Source organism: Rhinolophus hipposideros (genome assembly GCF_964194185.1).
Source record: "Rhinolophus hipposideros genome assembly, chromosome: 12".
In the NCBI taxonomy this organism is placed as follows: Eukaryota; Metazoa; Chordata; class Mammalia; order Chiroptera; family Rhinolophidae; genus Rhinolophus; species Rhinolophus hipposideros.
The window spans coordinates 21,318,116-21,343,106 of NC_138058.1; the positions used below are offsets into that span (position 1 = coordinate 21,318,116).

At 30.5% G+C, this 24,991-nt stretch overlaps 1 protein-coding gene across 4 annotated transcripts in view; it reads left to right on the forward strand.

Moving 5' to 3' along the window:
• The window catches only part of LRRTM4 (leucine rich repeat transmembrane neuronal 4), a 712,979-nt gene that overhangs the window by 7,495 nt on the left and 680,493 nt on the right, over window positions 1-24,991 (forward strand). Inside the window, exon 3 of one of the 4 annotated variants that reach the window (XM_081068380.1) lies at window positions 4,235-8,218. The exons of 2 other annotated variants lie outside the window; for them this stretch is intronic. In XM_081068380.1, the coding sequence (XP_080924506.1) occupies window positions 4,235-4,426 (192 nt within the window). In that variant the 3' untranslated portion in view covers window positions 4,427-8,218. Of the gene's footprint in view, window positions 1-4,234; window positions 8,219-24,991 lie in introns of those variants that run through there. One more of the 4 variants, XM_081068381.1, reaches the window with a different exon arrangement.

The window sequence follows — 24,991 nt, forward strand, 5'->3', positions numbered from 1 at the left end:
GGTGTCATGAAAGAGAAAATGCTAATACTTACTTCCTTTAGGAAATAGCTTGTGAACCTACATAGATTTATCTCCCTAAAAGTATTACAACAATTATGAAGTTAATTGATCCTGCATACCAAAAGTGTATGTAAAGATTATATAGAAGAAATTTTTGAAAATATGGTTCTTCTAGGTCATGTTTGTCAACTGAAAATAGCAAGGACATTTATAAAATCAGTCATTTGAACATAGGACAAGAAAGAATATTTCAAGTGTGTCTTTTGAATTAAAAAGATGAAATTGGTAAAACTTTAAAATGAATGAAAGTTGTCTCTAAAGACATCCTCTATCTAGGGTTTTTAAAAGTAAAGTAATTATAATATAAAGTTTAATGATCCCAGAAAATGCTAACATTGCTGTCATTAGGAAAATGGGAGTATAGGTTACATTAGATATATATTTTCCAAATACTTGATATTTTGGTTATACTCTTCAAAATCATGTAAAATATAAATATATGGGTTATTTGGGGCTTACATTATTTCTTTCACTGCTGTGCAGTGGGTGGTGTAGACCATTTATAACAGTTTACATTTATATTTATTGAGTGTCTTAGGTCAGGTCCAAACTATTGATTTAAGGGGTTATTAACATCTTTCTAAACTTTAGAAATTGACATTTTGAAGTATACTGAATGAATTTCTAAGAACGGAAAAACCATAATATGTTCAAAGAGGATTCTAAGTAAAGCAGTACCAGTATCATTGAGTTTAACACCTTACCAACATAAAGCTATAGAAAATAAACTTTATTTTAATGGCTAACTACTACTGTATCATATTAAAATATTGTAATTGAAAGTATACTTTGTATATTCATATAAAGTATATTTATGTGTATATATAGGTGTGTGTTTGTATGTAAGTATATGTATGTTCATATACTGCGAGAGAATATAAATGTATTTCCATTAAGTTTTTTGTCCATTTTGAAGATTTGAAGTATTAGTGAAAAATAAGGGTTAAAATGACCAGAATCTGTAAGTCAGGAACGTACTTCTTAGGGTAAATATTAAATCTCTCTAAAGTTCTAAGTATCTTATGTCTAGACAGTCTAATATTCTTAAAAAAAAAAAAAAGAAAGAAAGAAAAGAAAAGCAGAATTTAAACTACACATTGTCATTTTTGGTGTGACTTTGGACTAGTCACTTCATTTCTCTGTGACCCATCACTTCGTGAATGTATTCAACTAGCACAATGTATCCCAAATCAAAACATTCCTCAGAGTAGTAAACTTTGTACAATTTCTCTGATCATTCCCAGGACCACAAGAGGAAGATGGATATACTAAAAAACCTGAGCGATTTATATTCATTGCCAATGAGAAAAGAAAGAACTACTCAGTTAGTAAAAAACAAAAAAATGGCCTGCGATGTGAACAACCATACAATTTCTTCATGCTTGAGGGGAAAGTACCACACACACACACACACACACACACACACACACACACGTACACACATGTGCACATGTGCGAAGACACACACACAAATTTATATATCTTAAATTATGCCAAACAACTAGTAATTTTGAAGCATTTAAAATATGACTTTTTAAAAAATCTATAGTCTGTATTTGATCCAATTAAAATCTATTTGTGAATAGAGTTTTCATTAGAATCTGCAGATGGTGGTAGTGAAGAGAGACAGCTGCCAAGAAGGCCTGACATTAATTTAGGAGCGATTTTAAACTGATAATAAAGGGTTCAATAACTTTTTCTAGAATTAGCTCGTGTTTGCATCTCATGGACAAGGTTTTAACAATTTGTTTATCTCTCAGATCCCAAGTTGAGATGTCTGGCAAATGCATAGCTCTTGACACACCCCAGTAATCGTCATGATTCCAGAATTTTTCTTTTTGAGATTTTTCTATATTCAATAGAATCTAGTCCTAGAGCTACATTTATAGATAGCTTTATGCTTTGCAAGTTGCTTGGTAATATTAGCATTGGGGACAGTGAGTCATCAGAATTTTCATGTCTCTAGAGTTTCATGAGTCACTAAATCAAAGTGAAACAGTGGCAACCTGTATATTACCAGATACTGGTAGTTTTGACAAATTAGTATGTCTTTGGATCAGTGAAAAGCATGAAAGTGATGTTGAATATGTTTTACAAATTAAAATTGTTGTTTATAATACCAAAAGATTATCATTTATTGGATGATTTTAATAAAATCTCATTATTCTTAAAATGAAAGAGAAATTATGAGGATATATTTCTCATGCACTATGCCATTACAATTTTAACTGTAACTTAAGGAATGTTGACAAAAAGCACAGTATTTCTTATGGTATCAAAATCACTGGCTTTTTAATAAACTGCTTTAATATGCTTGAAACTGCTTGATATGTGCCAAAGCTATAATTTATTCTCCTGCTAAATAGTTTAAAAAAATAATGCTTTCACTGTCAAGAGAAATTAAGATCTAAACAAATGTGACTATTGGAAATTAGTCCTTTAAAAGAAAGATAGTTGACTTTAAGTCAAATCTTACATATTATAATACTTGTAAAAATAAGGTTTGAGAATGAAATGATAGCAAAGTTGATACACAGTAGTGAAAAATTAAAGTAATAGAATATTAAAAAAAAATCAGAAAAATATACTTTACAAAAATTGTGAATAAACTTGCTAAACGGAAAACATGGAACAAAAGCTGAACCCTGGATATGAAATAAATAATAAACACATGCATAACTAAATAAGATTATGATATTTGACATTATTGTACATGTTTGTACATGAAAATGAGATACTTTATATTTTAATATTATATAAATGGTATTCTTAAACATAAATATCAAAGTAACTTTGAAATACAATTGTGTTTAAACAACCATGTAAAATTAAGGGCCATGTAGCCCACATAACTATATCTGAAAAACAGAAGTATGTATTGCACAGATAGAACACTGATATATATTATACTTTTGAATAAACCCTGTTGTTTACTAACTTGTTCAGTTCACATGAATTGCCTCAAAAGTAAATATTTGGAAGAGTCATTAAGGAAAATTTAAAGACATCAAAATGTTTCTTCTATCATTGCCTTGATTTCTGATTGTTTTCTGAATTTTGGGGTAACCATAGCACCATCTCTTAGAAGATTGTTTTCTCTACTTTAGTCTTCTGTGTATTTACTGAATTTTCAGACATTAGCATTAGGAGTGTAGATGTAATCATGAAACCTTATGGGGTTTAAAAAAAACCCATAAATTCTTATAGTATTAATAGAAGAAAGTAAGGTGCAGTAAACATTTTTATCACTTTGTTTTTAAAAGGAAATCTTAAGGTACAGAAAATAACTCTAAAACAAAATTTTCTACACAAATTTATAATTATCATGTTTATCTAATATTTCAATGGTTGAAATCTTCAAATATCATTGAATTTAAAAGCTAAAAGTGTATTGATTTTACAGTATATTTGAGTACTCGAATCTGACAAGATAATATGAATATAGATGGGTTTAAGAAAACTCACTTTTTAAGATCTCAGTAAGCAAATGTATATGTCTAAATAGGAATATATAGAGTCATGAATTGATTCCATTTGAGTTTCCTTTTTAAGGTTAGAGCAAAGCTATATGGACACTAATTTTGGAATAGCCAATGATACATTGTTTGATTTTGGAAAGTCAATGCATTTAATTTATATTCACTGTGTACTTTCATTTTAAAGGATAACAATTTCTGTTTTTCTGTCTTCTTTTGAAATTAACTATCATCAAATAAAACATTGAGATTACACTAATTTCATTACAACTGTTTAAACAAAAAAATCAAGCAACAGTCTTTTGGTATGAAATCTATGCTTGCTTTTTCAGTTCCTCCATCAACTTACTTTACATTCTTTCTTTAATATTCTCCTAAAGGTCTAATTATTGGTGGTGCTGGGGATAATTGAAAGTTTATTTTTGTTTCCTTTGACTGACTCTTATTAAATTCATTTATGTTCATATGAAGCCCTGAAAATATTTCTTGTTTTAGCATAAATTTGATCATCGTACATTTCACTATTACGTATTTGATATTTATAATTTTAAATTGACACCAACTATTGTTAAACGTTTCTAATAAGACTTAAAAACAAAAAGGAAAAAAAAATAGAAATATATATTAACTGTGCCTGAGTCTTTTTTCAGTATGGTCTCCATAGATAAAAAATTGTTATTTTTTTTCTGTGTTTGTAGGTCTGTAAAAGTAATAGCAGAGAGGTCAGCCTTAAAGTACTTCAGGTTGATGGTCAAACCGCAACATGGACCGAAATTGCATTGGTCCAGTGGTTAGATCGAGGGGTGAAAAAGAGGTCTCAGAGATTTGAAACTGACTCACTTTACTTCTGTAATATTGGACAAGTAAATATATATCTGACCTTTCTGTGATATAATTTTTCCATCTATTGAACTGGGATAATAACTTTCCAACTAACTTGTTGAAATGATTAATGAGCTACTATTCAAAAACCACTCTGAATTCCTCCATAAAAAGCTTCAGTGTAAATATAAATGATTATTAGCCATAAGCCCTATTGTCTACAGAAAAATGCAAAATACAATGTGGCTGTATTATTTTCATTGTTATTATTATTATAATGATGGTTATAATACTCCGTGATGTAGAAACAAGTGTTGTGGTTACATTTTTACTAAAGTGAACAATAAACCTGAACTTTCAGTCCCTTGTCTGAGCTGTAATTTAGTTTGGGTACCAGACACACTACTATTTACATAATACCCTGGGATTTGTAAAATACTCCCTTTGCTGAACATTTTATTCACATTTCAAAGAAAGCAGCATTTCTGATTCTTGTACTGGTATTAACTCTAAAGAAGAAATGGGTTATAGAAACAACTTACAAATTTCCAGTCTGATCAAATTATACTCCTCCTTTCATTTTCTTAACAAATGGAGGCAGTTTTAATTTTCCTAAAGTATTTATTCATACGAGTGGGAATTTTCAAACAGTATATAGGGTATTCCTTATGAATAAGTTAATATGTGATTTTTAAGAAGACCCAATATTTCTCTAGTGTGCATATTTAGTTAAATATAAAATGAGCTCTTATTTTTGCATAAGTATATTATTATATAATTCCTATTTTTCTCCCAATACCTGTAATGTATTTTAAAGTGAAATACATTTCTTTTTTAAATTTCCCCATAGAATACATACTGTGATAGTATTGCATGCTGTGAAATAGAGGGCACCACTCGGTACAGATTCTTAACAAAAAGAAACATCCTACATATAAAAGAAAAATGTTATCTTTGCAAGAGAAGACTACACGTTGTTTTCTTTGTAATTGGAAAGGTGGAATTACTCCAAATTTGGGATTCTGCCAGTTGTCGAGTATGTCTCTTCCAGTTATATATTCTGGAACTAGGAAAATAACCCCAGGATAGACTCATAGACCCACTAGAAGCGCTGTGAAATGGACCTGAACCAAAAGTGAACCATTAATCCATTAATCACAGTGAGCCCTCACCCTGGGTAGGGCACCAAAGGTTATATTTTTAATCTTATTTCAGGGACAACGTCCAGTAATCCCCCAAAGTCTGATTACTTCACTTTCCCCATTGCACATCCACCTTGGTAAATAGCCGTGTGTTCCTTTGGGGAAGGCCAGGAGAAAGATTAAGAGTATGCATGTTTGATAGTTTAGCTGCTTAGCAGGATCTTTCCTCAAGGGTGTCTGACCTGCCTTTCATTCAAAAGGTTCTGGATCTGTAAACTGGCTTTAGTTTGGGCCAGAAATCTGATTCAAGTCGGACTTCTGTTCACTTGACCTAGCACTTTTCCACTTACACAGATCAAGTAAGAATTTAGTGGACTGCTCATGTCCTTTTTGTCCTAAGGGCACTGTGATTAAATAGACGACCTCATACGTTGCTTTGGAATCACACTATTTTTATTACTACTGTGACCTTGCTGTCTCTTATGGTAAACATGCTTATCTTGTGTTGGGCAATTCAGTGCTGGCACGAGGTCCACAGCATGGAGGACCTTATTGTTCCCATTATATTCAGGGATGCCAGTTCAGTGGTAGCTGTCCCCACTGTAATTTCTGACCTGCAGCAAAGTGTGACAGCAAAGAGCCATTAATCCTGACCTTACTTTTCTCAATCTCTTTACCCTCCTCTCTATTTGCCGGATTATCAATCAGTTTTACATTTTGAGTTATGGTCTATAGCATTCTAATCTGATTTTTAAAACATTTTTTGAGAATCGATGCTTAGATTCCAGTCTTGAAACTTGAAAGATAAAAGAACATAAAATATAAATGTACATATTTAACCTTTTCCAAATCATAGTTCCATTGATTCTTAATGTACTCATACTTTGTCTTTTCTCAAATGACTGGAGGAAAAGAGATGATTTTAAATCAGTATTCCAACGTTTTGCCTCTTTAATTTTAGTATAACATCTTCCTTGAGAATATGTATACAATTCTCCACCAAAACATGAAGATTAGTGAGGAGCATTGTCCTAGAAAGAAGATAGTATCCATTCTCTCTCTGAGAATTTACTAAAATACTGAAAATTTACTGTAACATAGTGATTAATCACAAAAACAAACATATTACTTTATTAATGTTGTCAGACTATCCCTCTTCAGTTAAGCAGACAGATAAATATTACTCTGAAATATGAACATGTGTAATTTTGTGGATTAAACTGACATATTTTATATTTTATTATTTTCTAATTATAAGTGGATAATTCCACAGAAAATGTTGAAAACATGAGGTTATTTATGAAAATAAACAACTATCAAAAACCCCATTATGCAGTGAAAGTACTTTAAAAATTCTGCTATATGTACTTATATGCACATCTATGTATGGGTGTTTATAAGATTAATTTGACATTGAAAACTATATATATTAATAAGCTTGTAATATATGTATGTATTTTTTACTTTGAAGTTCAAATTTATATATATATATATTTACTTTGAAGTTCAAATTTATATACATATTTTTTTTTACTTTGAAGTTCAAATTTTATAATGAATAGAACCACTTTTTAAACATTATTTTTTGAAATTACTTCCCTAAGATGTGTCATGTTTTACTTATATCTTCCTTTTGTTGGACATTTGTGATGCTTTGTTTCACTGTTACAAATATTTCTTCAGTGACCTCCCCATTTAGATTATTAGAAGAGAAAGTTCATAGTCAAAATAATGAAAACTTTAAAGTTAACTCGTATCGCCAAATCATTATCTCAAAAATATACTTGTATCACATGAATTAAATGAGTTAATCATTTTTTCACATATACACCAACATTATTTATTACATTCTTCATTTAACAAGTTGACACCTTTTTTAGTGTTTAGTATTTACATCTTCAGCTTGAGAACAGTAGAATAATTTTTTTGTATATGTGGTATTATTAGATTTCTTATTTTGAAGTATGCTATATTTATAGCCATGAAGTCTACAATAGCACTGGTTTTCATTCATTGCTTTAATTTTTAGAAAGGCCTTTCCCAGCATCTATGTAAGTAAACATTCACTTACATCATTTCCTCTGTAGGTTTATATTTATATTTAACTCTTTAATCTACCTAAAATATTCTTTAGTATATCATGTGAAACAGACCTAGTTGTTTTTTTCTCACTAAAAATTATACTTTTCCCAGCGTGTTTTACTTAAAGTAAAATTTTCATATATCCATATTAATTTTGTTATTTTTGTATTCTTCCCATGGATTCACTTTCTATTGCATCAGAATCATATTTTTACACTATTATAGTTTTAAAATAGATTTTAGGTTTTATAAGTATGTCTCTTTCTACTGTTAAATTCTACGTATTTTTAACAATTGTCCTTGTTATTCTTTCCTATTTTTATTTGAAATAAAATTTTGCATTTTTCTCTTGTTTTTTTTACTGAAAACACACACACACACACACACACACACGCGCGCGCGCGCACACACACAAACACAATTTTGTCTGAGATTATGTGGATCTATGAATCCATAAGGGAAATAATTGAAATCTCTACAGTTGTCGAAAGGAAATGTTACAGATAGTGTAAAAATGGCATAGAGCTCCATTTATATTACCCATTTCTTAGGTCCCCAATAAAGATGAGTTGATTCATTTTAAAATTCTAATACATATATAAGAACATACATGTACTATATTTGTGCATATGTAATTATCTATATTTTACCAAATCAATTAATTTCAGTAAATTAATTAAAAATATTTTGTCTAGTTAACATTAATTTTGTAAAATACAAAAAGTGTTAACTTTGTAATTGTTACTTTACTTATTTAGTTTTCTATATTCTATTGACTAAATCTTGTAGAATAATATGAAATAATTACTGTGATTTGGAGGAACATTTTTTGTTCCTAAGTTTAACACAGACTATTTCCTGTTTTTTGTCCGTTTTATCATTCTGTTTATTCATTCATTTATTTATGCAACAAAAATGTATTGTGTACCTACATTAGTAGGTGTTAACACTGGGCTCAGTGCTATGTTTATAATAATGAATGAAATACTTTGTTTTAGGTAAAAACTTTTCACATTTATTATACCTCTAGTCTCATTTATAAAATATACATTCATCAGGATAGACATGAAGTTTTACTAAGTGACTTTTTGGCATTTTGTTTTTCTCTTTTTATGAGGCATGTTTTTCCTCCACCTTTTAGTTATTAATATTATGAATTATACCGGGGTGCCACAAAATGTATACAAATGGACACTTTGGTCATCGTTGCTCAAGCAGTAGTTCGCCATAATCAGAAGTGTCTGGACACTGATGGTAATCACTTTGAGCACCCTTGTAATTGCAGGAGTCAAACGTGACTTGTATTCATCTTTTGTTATCGGTATATATTGAGTATTACAATTTTAATAGTTTTCCTTTCTTAAAATGTGCAATACATTTTTTGGCACCCTGTGTATATATTTTTATTTCCTAATGTTAAATGTTATTTGCATTTCTGTAATAAATTATGGTTGTTTCTTTCATACTATTCTTACCTAGATCAGCTCTCATTGACTTTACTTTTGTTTAAGATTGTTAAACCTGTCTTAATTAAGAAGGGGGCTAGATATTATGCTATCTTTATCAGTTGTTATATTTAATAATTGATCTTTTCTAACTCTGAGATAGTTAAAATTATATGGACATTATCATTTCCTTTAAATTTAAAAGTATCCACCAAAAATTTGTAGTGCCCTTTTTGGATATAATACTAAGAAAAAATTATAAATTTTATCCATTTGTATTTTTGCCTTTTTGTGACTTTGAATCACAATATTATAGTTTCCTGGAAAAATACCCATTTTTTTGAAAATTTAACAAAAAATGATTTATTTAGGTAATACTTATTCTCAAATATCTTCTCTAGTCATGTATGTATTCATTAAATTACTATGGATGACTATAGTAGAAACTGAAAATGAGGCAGGTGAGTTTCTTAGATCCCTACTTTTATAATCTAGAATAAAAGCATTTGATCATTAGGTGTATACCTTTTCCTTAAAATTGTTAATCCTTAAAGATGTAAAATTCCTGTAGATTTTTGTATTTTAGTTGTTATTTTAGTTAATTTATTCTTGTTCATAGCCGCTAAATCTTTTCAGATTTATTGATTTTTAAATTGAACTTGAGGAGAATCACCTTCAAACTATAGGGAATTATATCAACATTCTACTTCCCAAGGAGTAACATTGCATATGCCTGAAAGAATGCCTCCACCGGTTCTCTCGTAAATTCTAAGTAATTTTACCTTATCATTCCTATCTTATCTTTTGCTTTCTTATATAGCAAAATTATTTCTTTGATCTAGTTCAGGGGTTGGAAAAATATTTCTGTAAAGGACCAGGTAGTAAATATTTTAGACTTTGTTGGCCATATGGTCTCTGTCACAACCACTTAAATCTGCCATTGTAGCATGAAAGCAAGCATAGAAAATATGTAAAAGCAGGAAACATCTGTGTCCCAATAAAACCTTATTTACAAAAATGGGCAGCAGTCTGGGTTTGCCTCATATCTTAGGGTTTGCTGCTTCCTAACCTAGATCATTTTCATAGGCTTTATACACTCTGGAGTCGTATCTTTCAAAAATGAACAACATAGCATTTTTTCTTAACGTGGTATTTTCCTCTACTATTGCCTTATCTTATTTCCCTGTTCATAGAAAGTCTTTCCAAAAAATTCTGCACCAGTCTACATTTCCTCATGAATCACTCCCTATATTCCTCAAGTCACTGTTATCAGAGCCTGTCAAGCCATCAAAACAGCTTCTGCTAAGTTTGCCACTGACCTTATTATCACTAAATTTGATGCCCTTTTTTTATTCTTTGTTTTACTTTGATATCTCAGTAACATTCAACACTTGGTCTTTTCAGCCTTCTTTAATTGTTTTCCTTCCTGGACTTCTCTACTCGGACCATTCCTTCTTCATTTCAACACATCCTTTTCCATACCCTTATGTCTCCATCCTGTACCTTCTCTTATACCACTATTCATTCATATGCATTCTCTCTCTCTCTCTCTCTCCATAAACAGCATGTATTATTATTTATATATTATATAATTATATAATTATATAATATATTTATATATTATAATACTAACAATAAATAAGTTATTTCCCTATTGCTTGACTTCGTCTCTGAATTCCCCTCGTGTATACCAATTTTGTATTTGACATCTGAAATACCTTAAACCCATTTCTAAACCAAACCATGACCTTTCTTTCCAAGCTTGTTTTTCTTTCAGTGGTTCTTGTCTTGGGAGTGAAGCTAACTATTTCTGTAAGTTCAAATCATGGCACTCATCAATGACCCCATCCTCATCCTACATAAGCAATCCATTATGAAGTTCTGTGGATTTTACCTCTGAAGTCTCTCTCAAATCCATCCATGCCTCTCTAACTTCCCTAGTGCCACGTTTTTCCTTATTTAATTTCCCTAACTCAGCCCTTGCTCAATGGATTTATTTTCTGCATCGCTCACAAGGTGCAATTTTCAAAATGAAACCTGCTCATACCACCCTCCTCCTTTATTTAAAACAATTTAATGGAGTTCAGTTGTTTTTAGGATGAAAACTAATCCTGAATAACCTGGCCCTGACTTCCCAGATTCTTCTCACATCATACTCCCTTGCTCTCAAATATCCATCCAAGGAAGCCTCTGCACGCCCTGCACTGGCCTCCTTTTCTTTCTCTCTTATTTGTCATGCTCTCTTCTTTGACAACATTATTGTATAAATCTAACCCTAGAATGCTGCTCGCTCCCATTGACAACCTCCTAAGGAAGCCCCTGTAGAAACCCTTGTGTTGTCAAACCACACTCTTTTATTCTTGCTCACCACCACTTCTTTCTTAGGAAGTTGATTAATGTCTTCCAATTCTATATGAATCTAATCTACCTAAAGGAAGATAATACATGACTGCTTTTGTTTGACAGCATATCCCTAATACCTCACGCCATGTCTTTTCTAGAATAGGAACTTCATAAATGTTTACTGAAAGAACGAATGACTGCATTTCCAAATTTCATTTCTGTTTATTTTCTGCCTTTTGAAAATAATTAGACTCTTGTCTTTGAAAAATTTCTTTGTAATTTTTGTCTTGAAAAATTAGTAAGTTGATGGTTTAAAGTTTAAAAGTATAAATTAACTTTAGGGTATAGATTTGAGTGTAGCTCATTTTTTTAATACGCATTTTCACACTAACTTTTTTCATTAATACAATTTAGATTCAAGATCGCAAAACACATAAAAATTAATAGTAGAAAAATACCTTTATATATCTTTTCTGCCCATATTTGTGTATTTTTGTTACACAAATACAAATAATAGATACAAATTGTTTATAATCTGCCATTTTTACTTACCCTATTTCGAGTATATTTATACATCAATAAGCAGTTATCTGTAACAATTTTACTTATTGGATATTTAGTAATATAGTATGTTAATTTACTGTACATGGGTTCCAGTTTTTTTTAGGTGGTGGTTTCAACATTTTTGGAATAAACAAACATAAGATGATCACCTGCACATTTATATCTTTCTAAATATACTTAAGGATTAAAATTACATTTTGATATTTCAATCCAGCTTCTCTACTTCAACATTTAAAAAAACTTTTGATGGTGACCTGTTCCAATATTAGTGTAAAGGTATTTTTTAAAAAATATTTACCGCTTTGATTACTAATGATTTATATAATTTCTTGTATTTGTTTGACCTTTATTTTATTTTATGTTTTACATGTTCATTTTCTTTGTCAATTCATAATTTTTATTGACTTATTATAGGTTTTAAATTAGCTTATTAATCCGTTAGCTTCTGTAAACATCACAGATGTTTTTCTCAGGGTTTGTTGTTTATCTTTTAATTATTTTAGGTGGAATTGTTATTGTATAATTGAAAATTAATTTCACCTATTTCAATTATTCTATGTTTATTTTATTGTTTGTGCCTTTTTGTGCAAGGCACAATATTAATATTGTGCCTATATTTATTTTATTGTTTGTGCACAAATGTTCTCTCCAGAACATATTAAATAAATATTCATTTTCATTTTCCTCTAATCATTTCATTGTTTTATTTTTCCATGGAAATCATTCATTCAACTAACCTTGTCAAAAATTTTATCTAGTTCCCCAAACTCATTTTTCATTTACTCACAGCTATGACATGTTTTATTTGCTAACTTAGAAAACATTAAATACTTATAGACACATATATCAAAGTTTTATGCATATATACTTATGGGTTATTGTGTGATTATGTATTCACATGTATGTTTCCATATATATAAATATATATGAATACACATGCTCTTCTATTAAACTTTTTAATTTTTCTAATGCTTTTATCATACTGTTTAATTAATATAATAGATTAAATTGCATTTCATTATTCATATTTTAAAATATTTTTGTCTATAATTTTCATCCTGTGTCTGCATTTAATTATCAAAATCATATATATAAAAGAGATTATTTCACACTATCCCATTTCCTATAGCCTTTTATGCTCCCCAGAACCGTATTCTAGAAATAAATAATTGTTAACACTGCTCTGTATTCTTCTGGATATCTTCTTTGCATATACAAATGAATATGTTTTTCTTCTCAAATAATATGTTAGCTGTAGTGATCTAAATTGTGTTTGTATGCTTTTGTATTTATTTGTTTCATGTGATATATCTTGGACATTTCCCCATGATAGCAAATAAAGATCTCTTTGTTTTTAGTTTATTAAAATGGTTCTCTAGTGGGAGACAAATGAAATGTTTGAGGATATGGAGATAAACTTTAGAATTACCATGTCAGTACTCTAATAAAACTTATTTGATACACTTATTGGAATTGTGTTATTTTTAAAAAATAATCTGGAGTGAATTAATATCTTTTACATTTTAAATCTTTCATCTTGAGTTATTATTGTGATATTGTGGTTATTCTTGTAATAGCCTACCTCTTTACCCAGATATCGCTAGTTTTAAGTTATGTCTATTACTGTTACCAGCAATTTAAGCATAGAATAGAATATGTGGTGTTATTTTGTAATATGCCATTATATAAGATACAAGGATTATAATTATTCTTTCTCTATATGCATAGATAAATTTCCATGTTAATCCATAAATACACATATGCATACATATATACATATATGTATATAGCACAAAACTATACATAGAGACAGAACGCGCATGCGCTCGCGAGAGAAAGAGAGAGAGAGAGAGAGAGAGAGAGAGAGAGAGAGAGAGAGAGAGAGTGTGTGTGTGTGTGTGTGTATAGACCTGGACTTAAAATATTTGACTTTTTGAAGCTATCGAAAACTATAACATACGGGAGATGTGGAAGAAGATCCTGACTCTGAAAACAATTTCAAACCTACAGCCAGAACTTATGAGAAACTTGTACTACTAAGTACCTATATTGGGAAAAAAAACAAAGGCCTCAAACCAGTGACCTCAGCTTGTACCTTAATGAACTGGAAAAAAGAAGAGTAAATCAAACTCAAAGTAAGCCGAAGAAAATAATTTATAAAGATAGTAGTTGAAATTGATTAAATAAAAGCAGGAAAATTATAAAGAAAATTAATGAAACTAAAAGGTGGTTCTTTCTGAGACAAGCAATACAATTGATTAAACTGAGACTGATCAGCAAAGAAAGCCGAACAACCAAACAAAAACAAAGCAAACCAAAGCAAAAAAAAAAAAAAAAAAAAAGAAACTGCAAACACACAAATATTAATATCAGGAACAAGAGATGAGATCACTCCAGATTCTAAAGATATTAAGCATATTAAGAGACTGTTTAATTTAACATAGATTTATAAATTTAACATAGACAGCTTTTTAACATAGATAGCTTTTTGCAAATTAATTTGAAAATTAGGCATGGTATACAATTTGTTGAAATATACAAACTAACAAAGTTTACTGAAGAAGAAAGAGATAACCTGAATAATCCCTGTCTTTTAAAGAAATTAAATATGTACTTAAAATCCTTCCCACAAATGTAACTCCAGGTATAGGTGGTATCAGTGGTAAATCTACCATACATTGAAGGAAGAAATAATACAAATTCTACACAACTGAAGAGGATTGAAGAGAAAATTAAAGAGGAGAAAACACTTCCCAACTCATTCAATAAGGTCCTCACAACACTGACATGAGGAGCAGAGAAATAACTCACAGGGAAAAAACACACACACACACACAACACACACGCATGAACACACACACAAACTACAATTAGGCAAATACACCTCATAAACATGCAAAAGTTCTATACATATTTTAGTAAATCATACGCCAAAATATATAATCCTGACCAAGTTGGGTTTATCTCAAGTATGTATGGTTGGTATAGCAACTGAAAATCAATCAGTGTAATTTATTATATGATTTAATTACAATTATCTCAGTACATGCAGATAAACTATTTGACAAAATTTAACATACATTTGTAGTAAAATCTCTACAAGCTAAGAATAGATGGGAACTTCCTCAACCTGAGAAAGGACATCCATGAAAAATTGATTGCTAACATCATACATAAAATGACAAATGAATGTTTTTCCTCTAAAATTAGGAACCAGACAGGTGTCTGTTCTCACCTTCTATTTAACATAATGGGGAAGTTCTAGCAGTGCATAAGGTAAGACTAAGAAATTAAAGGCATCCAGATTGAAAGAAAAATATAAAACTCCTTTTATTTTCAGATGACATGATCATCTATACGTTTGTAGAAAATCTAATGGCTTCTACAAAACAGCAACAACTCCCAAAATAAGTTGAATCTAGCAACATTACAGGGTACAGTATTATTATACAAGAAATAAATTATATTTCTATGTTAGTTAACAATAAATATTTAAAAACTGCTGTTTATGATAACATAAAAAATATGAATTACTTAGGTATAAATCTGACAAAAATGTCCAAGACCTGATCTGTATGCGAAAACCAGAGAATATTGCTGATAGAAATTAAAAGATACATAAATAATGGATTAGGTATACTTTGTTCATGGGTCAGAAAACTCAGTATTACGATGTCAATTTTCCCAAGATTGATCTGTAGATTCCACATGATCCAAAGGAAATCCTAGCAGGCTCTGTGTGTGTATGTGTGTGTAAAATGACACATTGACATTGCAATAATAAAATTCATACTAAAATGCAAAACAACTAGAATAACCAAAACAAATTTGTAAAGTTGGAAGGCAAATTACCTTATTTCAAGACTTACAAAACATTATTATTCAATAAAGTGCTGGATTGACATGAAGAGAGACAAATAGTCAATGAAACAGATTAGAATCCAGAAGTAACCCACACACATATGGACTAGCAATCTTTGACAAAGATGCAAAAGCAATTCAGGAAAGAAAGTGTAATCTTTTCAATAAATGATGCTTGATATTCATATGCAAAAAAGGTATAACAAAACACTTCATACCTCTATGGATTTTAGACCTGTATGTAAAACCTAAAAGTATAAAATTTCTAGAGTAAAAATATAGGAAAGAAAATCTTTGTGGTTTCTCAGATATGATAACAAAAGATAAAAAACATGGTAAACTGAAAAAATAAATTAGACTTAATAGAAAAAATTTACTCTTGGAAAGCCACCATTGAAGGAATGAAAATATGACCCCAGACAGAAAAATAGCTAAAATGAAAATAAATGATGGGTTACCCACAGGTTGGCAGAGATGTGGGAAAATCAGAACTTCCATACAATTTTGGTGGGAATGTACAACAGTAAAATCATTTTGGAAAACCATATGGTAGTTTCTTACAAAGGTCAACCTGAACCTAGCCATGTGACCTAGCCATTCTACTGCTAGGTATTTAACCAGAAGGTATGACAGCATATGCCCATACAGAGACTTGTGCATGACTGGACAAAGAAGCTTTATTTGTACTATCCAACAACTGGAAATAATTCATCTGTCCATCAACAGATTAATAGATAAACAAATTGTAGTTTCTCGGTAGAATTGGACACCATTCAGAAATAAAAAGGAGCACACTAATGATACAACACAAATGAATCTCAATATTTTTCCTGAGTGGAAGAAGGCAAAAATAACACATTCTATGTGATAGTATTTGTATAAAACTATAGAAAATACAAAATAATCTATAGAGATAAAGAACAGATCAGTGCTTTGCTGCAGATGGATGGGACTGTTGGTAAGAAGACTAAAACGGAGTATAAGGAAACTCCCAGAAGTGGTGAATCTGTTTAGTCTTGACAGTGTTGGGTTCACAGTATATAAAACATGCCAAAACTTATCAAATCGTGTATTTTAAATATTTGCAGCAAATTGTATGTCAAATATATCACCATAAAGCTGTTAAAAAATACAACCACGGTCTTGAAGGAGAATCTCTAGCCTGAACCATGTTAAATAAAAAGGGGCAAAGGCAATGTACAGATTGGGGGATTTTTCTGTGACACATTCTTAGAGGAATAGAAACAGTAACGGGACCTCACTTTAAATCCTCTGCAGATCTCTTTCCTCACTGGCGGTTCACAATTTCAGCCTATAGAATGACTAGAAATATCTAAATGTTGGGGATCCGGGGAACCACTAGCAAAGTCATTGCTGTCGTCCACCACTGTGAAAAAGAAGCAGTGACAGTCGTGAACAAGATCAAGGATGACTTGATAACAGAGCTCTAGGGAGTGGGTTGCCTGGGGGTAAAAAACAACAACAACAAAACAACAACAGCAACAAAAAAAGAAACAAATGAAGTTGCTAAAGGCATCATTGTCTCTAAAATTTTTAAAATTTAGTTTATTCTTCCTCTTTTACATTCTCCACACTCAGGCAGAAGTGAGGCAGGCCTCGTGTAGTCCATCATGATTGACAAGAGCAGAAGTTGCTTTTAATCATAAATTCTTTAAAATGTTAGGAATAGTCTATTCTCCCAGTTTATGATGGGTTCATAAGAAATGCATATGGAGGTTTATTATATAGCTTTGCCATGTCTATGGAGATGATTTCTATGAACTCATTAGTAAAGCAGACTTTTTTATGAGGTTTCCTAATTTTTAACTATCATCGCTTTACTACTAGAAACGATTTTATCATGGACTATCATGGTAATATATGGATGAAGTAAATTGGCTATAAAATATTAAGTATTTTGCACCTATATATGTAAATAAAATTAATTAGTACCTTTTGCTGTTTTTATTATTAGAAGTAATCTAGTTTTGTTAAATGTATTGTGAAGCTTTCCATAATTTCTGCATTCTGCAATAGTTTAAAGTACATAAAAATGGTTACCTCTTTTACTTATGCCATCCCCAAAATTTTGGGGTCGTGTGTCTTTTGGGGAAGATATATTTCTTAGCTCATTTTTATATAACTTCCGTGGTTATAGATTTATTTATATAATGCTCCTCATGAAACAGTTTTGAAAATTTCTACATTTTAGAAATTAAGAGTCTCAACTTTATCGGCAGAGTGGTATAAATAGAAAATTTAGATTTTGAACCAAAGTAAAATGGTAGTCTTTATATTTATAGTTTTATAAATTATTTACATTTCTGTGGTCTTAGCCATTTTCTTTAATACTGATGTCTAGTATACTTGTCCCTTCTTTTCTCTTGATTTTATTTTCAGTAGGTTTTCATGTGTTATATAGTATTGTTTTTAAAATGGGTTTAAGAAATATTTATAGAATATACCACTTGATCTTCCGATTTCTTATTACTGCTTCATTTAATTTTTTTTCTGTTTCTTTATTAATTTGTATCTTCCTTTAAATATGTTTTCTTATATAATTTATATCAGTAAGTGTGGAGTTTATTTTTTTTAATTTCCTTTCTTGTTTCATAATGGAAGAAATTAAGTCCACATTTGGCAGAGTACAGTTTTGGCTACATTCCATGAGTTCTGATGGGCACAGTTCTAAATACTGATAATTTCCAAATAGATTTTATTTGCTGTTTTGTTTTCTATTTTAGTCATAGATTATTAAAGAGAAGGCTATGTGTTTTTTGTTGACTTTATAAGATATTTAAAAATAATTCTAATATTTAATTTCATTACATTAATTATTTTTACTTTGTGAGACAAATTGAGATTTTTCTGTGTTGATCAATGCAAAAAAAAATCTAAGTATTATGGGCCTTGGGTATGAAAATGTATTTTCTTTCTATGGTACAAATTTTAATATATTAAACCTCTTAATAATATTAAGTTGTGTAATTTCTGGCTTGCTTTTTGCTTATTTGATCTCTCAAAACTGAGAGATGTATAGTTTTCTACACCTCAATTATTAATTTCATTATGGATCCTTATTTATATCTTGATCCTTTTTGGTTTTAGTATGACTAGGTTTGTGTATATGCACTGTTACTCTATATTATTTCACACATGAGGTTTCAGGAACTTTTATGTACCTTGGGAGTAGTCTGAATTAGAACTATATATTGATGTTTTTGTCTAGAAAAATGCTTTTCAGCTAAGTTCTATAAAATTGTATATTAATTTTGTTATTCTGCATAACATATTTGAGAATCATGAATGAATGGTTTCTGGCCAGCTTCCTTTGTAGTGCATTGCTGGATCTTTGAAACGATAGTGGAGAGTAAAAAGAGATTAAATGTTTCACCTACTATTTTCAAGAACCACCATTTCATGACACAACTTAATATTTATTCCATGGAGGACTTGTCAGTCAGGATGTATTTGTCTAATGGTGTGGAAGATCATCCAATATCTGTGAAAGGATTATCTCTGTGTCTTAGTTTTTACTCTTTTTGTAAAGTTCTCATCATTTTTCATTTGTATATAATTTAATGATGAGTTGGGGGAATATGTATCAGAGTCTGCTAGGTATATGCCATTTTATATTTATAAAAGCTCCATGCATATGACTTTTATATCTGTAAATATCAGAGTCAACTCTTATTCGTTCCCTTAAATTAAGTAGGCCTAACATACCTAATTTTGAAATAAATTGACTGAACAGATGCACTCTAATATAGTAGATATAACATGTTTTATAATATAATGTCTTTAGCTTTAGATAGCAGTTGAACAATTTTAATTACATTTTGGAAAATATGAACACATCTAAAATTCAAGATATACATCATTTTCTCCAGCAAGGGGCTGGTTACCTTCATTGTATACATCTATATATCCTATCACGTTCTAAATTTCCTTTAAATATCATACAGATAATACTAACGAAGATGAAGGCTGGGAAGAATACATGGAGGTCCCTAGAAATCTGATAGTATTTGTCATCTTAGTCTATCTAGCTATTATTGCATGTTGTAAGAGGATGTTTTTGGGTTTTGAAATACTAAATTATTTAAGCATACTCCAAGGCTAACTGTAATAATTATTCCTCAGGCACTGTGGTCCATATTTTTGGAATAATGAAAACTCTTAATGATGCATGTTGTTCTAAATGTTTAATGAGTTTCCTACAGCAGGATTATTTAAAATAGTTTGTTTTTTGTTAACAAGCTTCTCTTGGTTATTTGTCTTGTTGATTTGTGTAACCATAAATCAGAGTCGATGTTAGATATGGTTGTTTATTTTGAATTATCAGTTCCCACTTCTCCAAATCACAGTAATAACAGACTTCTAAGAAAGACCAATAAGTGGTAGGTAAATTACAGTTCTGTGTAAAAGAAGACCTGAAGGACCACCTGTGGATATAACTCATGTGTTCTCTGATACCGAAGGGTAATATTTGCACAGGTTCAGACAGATTATAGTCTTCTGCACAAGAGGCGATTTGAAGAGATCAGAAGTAAACTTCTTAGAATAGTACTGAAAAATCAAGATATATAGAGACCATTTCACCATCATTCTATGTGTTATAAATACATGTAGTTGTTAGAATAGGAGACTTTGGATAGTGGTTTGTAACATTTTATGAGGTCACAGTAGGTACGGATTGTGAAAGTTCCTTGCCTCATACCAAAGTGTTCGGTGGCTTGTGTAAGACTCATTTGAGCACCAGGTTCAAACATGGTAAAGACTCTTAGTGGTAAGAAGAGAAGATGAAATCAGTTTATTAAATTCTGCAATTGAGTGGGTCGTAGTATTGGAAATTTATTCAAGTTTGTTTGTACTTGTACAAGAGAACAGCTTGTTATTTTTCTTGATAGATGTGCAAATATGCCAAATTAAAAATTCCATTAAAGTTTCAACATGTTGGTCTTTCCATTTAATTTTATTTTTTTATTATTTAAATGGTATTTAAGTAAAAGTAAAACACAATCCTTTAATGTTCTGTAAAATATTTGTCTACTAGATATGTTTAGATATGTAATTTTGCATTCTTTCTACACACTATGTTGTCTCTGATGGTCTTCATCCATTCAAATGAGAGGAAAACAGCGCAACCATAGATCTGTCATTATTAGATGCTTATCACAGGAGTTGGAAATGTACATTATCATTCTTGTGAAACACCACATGGCATATCTCTTTGTGCATTAATCCATTTCTTCATTTCATTGCACTTATTTAAAAGCATACATAGGCCAATGGTCAATCACAGCCCATGTGTGAGATTTTAAAAATAATAGTTTCAGGTTGCTTAATAAAGTGACTTTTTAATAAGAAATATGCCATTATAGTGGAGCCATCCTTATAATAAATAATTGTGCTATATCTTTCCTTAAGGTGGTAACAAAATCAGTACATTATAGTTTCTTATACAATCCTGCTTGACAGAATGAGTGACATAGAAGGTTTTATTGTTTTTTTCCCAAGACAGGCAAATATATAAGAATGGAAAGCAACATTCCCTCCCTTTTCTTTCTTTTTTTTTCTCTTTCTTTCTTTCTTTCTTACTTTCTTTCTGTCTTTCTTTCTTTCTTTCTTTCTTTCTTTCTTTCTTTCTTTCTTTCTTTCTTTCTTTCTTTCTTTCTTTCTTTCTCTCTTTCTCTTTCTCTCTCTCTCTCTCTCTCTCTCTCTCTCTCTCTCTCTCTCTCTCTCTCTCTCTCTCTCTCTCTCTCCTTCCCTCTCTCCCTCTCTCCCTCCCTCCCTCCCTCCCTCCCTCCCTCCCTCCTTTTCTCCTTCCCTCCCTCCTCTCTCTCTCTTTCTTTTTTTCAGACACTAGAGAACAGACAGTATACTCAATTTCTAAATTTGTTTCCAAAATCTCTTAGTTAATATATTGTTAACTTCCATGAGAATAGCTGCCATCCCTGTTCATTTCTGATGAAACTGCTCTATTGATCTGAGAAGAAATAGATATTCTAAATAGTGTGGAGCAATAGCCTATTAAAATAGTCATTATACTTAATTGTAGAAGAAGCATAGATGTGTAATAATTGCTGAATGTTTATTGTGTTTCTATAAGTCATCATACAGGTTTTAAACTCACATTTTAAAAATGAAGTACCACTTTTGAGGAAATATATGGGCAAAGCTGACAATCTTCATTTTTGTTGAGTGCCTCAGGGCCAGCTTCTTCAAGAATAATCTTATGTCACACTCCTGATTTGAAAACCTCTTTGGCTTCTATTCTTTTCCTGGTAGCATCCAAACGCTTAACCTCTTTAAAATCTTTATAATCTGATTGCAAACTTTCTCTCTGGAATACAATTTTATTAATCCCCATTATAGTATTTTTTCTTCTTTTTGGCAACAGGAGTCCATTGGTCCATAATTGTATAAGAAATCACTTTTTCTTCACTTATTTGGTCTTTGTTCATAGTTTCATGTATATGTAGATTATACTTTGCTCTATTTTATCTACTTGGAAAATCAGCCGCATTTTAAGATCATGTTCAAATCCATCTTTAATTCTCCAAGTGACTTAGTGGTGACCTGCCTCTGTGTATTCCCAAGATTTGAATGTGCTCCCTATCTCTCTTCTCATTTACATTGCATGACCCACTTAAAAGAAAAAAAAATGTTTGCATAGTATTCTCTATGTATGAAATTGAGCTTCTGAACTAAAAACCTATATTATATTTATCTTTTATATCTAGGAGTCTAGTGAATTTTCTGACACATAGGAGTTTCTCAAAATTGAAATTTAAAGATAAATGTAATCTGAAGAACACATTAAATACTGCAAATATCCCTTTGAACAGAAACAAATTCTTCAGAGTATTATAATTCTACTTGATATACTGATTTATTGAGCATTTTTGTTGTTAACCTGTGTTTTCCTAGTATGTCTGCAAAGATTCTCCACCTAAATATTGCTTGGTGTTCTCTATTACTACATATGTCATTAACTTCTGTTTGTGCTTCAGTAAACTTGAGTTACAGTAGTTAAATCCAGTGTTTTCAAAATTGTTCTTTATTAACTGTTAAAAACAATAACGGGAAAGGGAGTTTATCCACATAAAGGAGGGCAAAAACCTGAAATTTTATTTTTTAACTTTCAAGCGTTTATATTTAATAAAATAAAAATAATTTAAAATTAGAGTTATACTTATTAGTGTCAAACTCATTTTGTAGATGTCTAAAAACCTGTGTTTCTAGTTAATATATTAATAATTATAAATTTAAGCAAATATTATTGTCATTACTAATGTCTTGTCTCTGGGCGGTGTCTTTGACCTTGAGAAAGAAATTCTTACAAGGTAAAGTATGGAATTTGTTTTTTATTTTAAATAAACAAATTCCTCAGACTCTAAACCAATCTTGAATCCACCCTTTACAGTCTCATGTCTAGCTTGACAATAGAGACATCCCTTTAGATACGTATAAGTAACCTTGCAAAAGCTTATGAATGAGTCCATGGCCCAGTATAGTGCAGGTCACCACAAAAGGGCAGGCCACCGCTAAGGGTGTTAGAAAAAAACTAAATAAATAAGTATATAAGTAAGTAAGTAAATAAATAAATAAATAAAGTCTATTGAAATTATCAGAAATAATAGTATTGGGCTGTAAAAACAACTCAAGTAAACTGCTATTGTTAACTGAAGTGCTTGGTTCCTTAATGGCCAAAAACCCTGACTTAATGTCTCAGACATTACCCATTGTTTGCCTATGAATGACACCACTTGCCTTAACTTTTGTATATGTAGACACTCTTCATTTAGGCTCACGTCAGTCAAATAAATGCAACCCAAGTATACGTCACTATGCGAGGGTTTAATGGTAACAACAACACATGTGATTTGTATTAGACAACCTTTCTAAGAGTGAGTTAGCAATAATGTAAAAACAAAATGCCTAACTTTGAAGTATTGAGATAAAATGTCTGTATAAGATAGATAAGATAGATCTAGATAGATATTTGGATGGATGGATGGATGGATGGATGGATGGATGGATGGATGGATGGAATCTGTGACATGTAATAGGCAATCAATACAGCTAAGCTATTATTAAAAGCACTTACCATTCCAGCTGTACGAAGATGGTCAGCTTGCTACATTAACCAACAATAATGTTGGTAAAATTTATTAGGTAGATAAACTTGTTATTTCTTTCATGCCACTCCCCCAAGGTTTCCATAGTCCACATTCATTCAGATTTCAATTCACACTCAAGGTCATTTTTGTTCTCTAACTGATTAGAACTTCTCCCCAAAGAGGAAAATCCACTTCTTCTAGTACTTTGTCATCCTCTAGTTCTATATTCATCTAACTTCCTCGTAAATGCAAAAATAAATAAATGAATAAATAAATAAATAAATAAATAAATAAATAAATAAATTATATGCAGTCATCTAGATTCTCATCTAAAACAAAGACTCACTAATCATACATAGATTATTAGATGACATACATGCCTTCTTACTTAGAATCTCATGCTATTTAACCCAATCACTTGAAATTATAGATTGGTAGAAAAATATTTTGTGGGAGAGGACAAACAACTTTTATTATTTTTCAGTCACTACTATTTAGTTTCCCTATTAAATGAAAAACATTGTAAATAAATAAATGAGAGAATAAAAATTAAAAAAAAATGATTTAGAAAGTGATATATATCACAGTTATTTGTATTAAAATTGCACAAGGATAAAATATATTTTGCCAGTCATCTTATGTCTAAAAAATATATTAGTCACTATATTATGTAATGATGATTGTAGGCTTATTTAAAATTTTTCATTCTTCTCTTTCTCTCCGAATCAAGACCGCTCTAGAATTGGTGTCAAATTTTATATTCTAAAACATTCAAATAGAAAGGAAAATAAATCATGTGCCCTAATGTACTTTTTAAAAAATTATTTCTATAACTGTTTTTGTGTTAAAAAATGAATTGTTTTAATGGTGATTTATATTACATTTCTTTTTCTCTTTGCCTTTTTTTTTTAACTTCCTGAAGTCTTAAAAATCTCATGTAGGGTATTTGATTTACAAGCCAGTGCCTTGTAGGAAATCAAGTGAGAAATAAAGATTCCTCTTATTCCGTCACAGTTGGAATAAAGATTGGCTAAATCATATTGGAAAAAAGCACTGGCAACCTCATATTA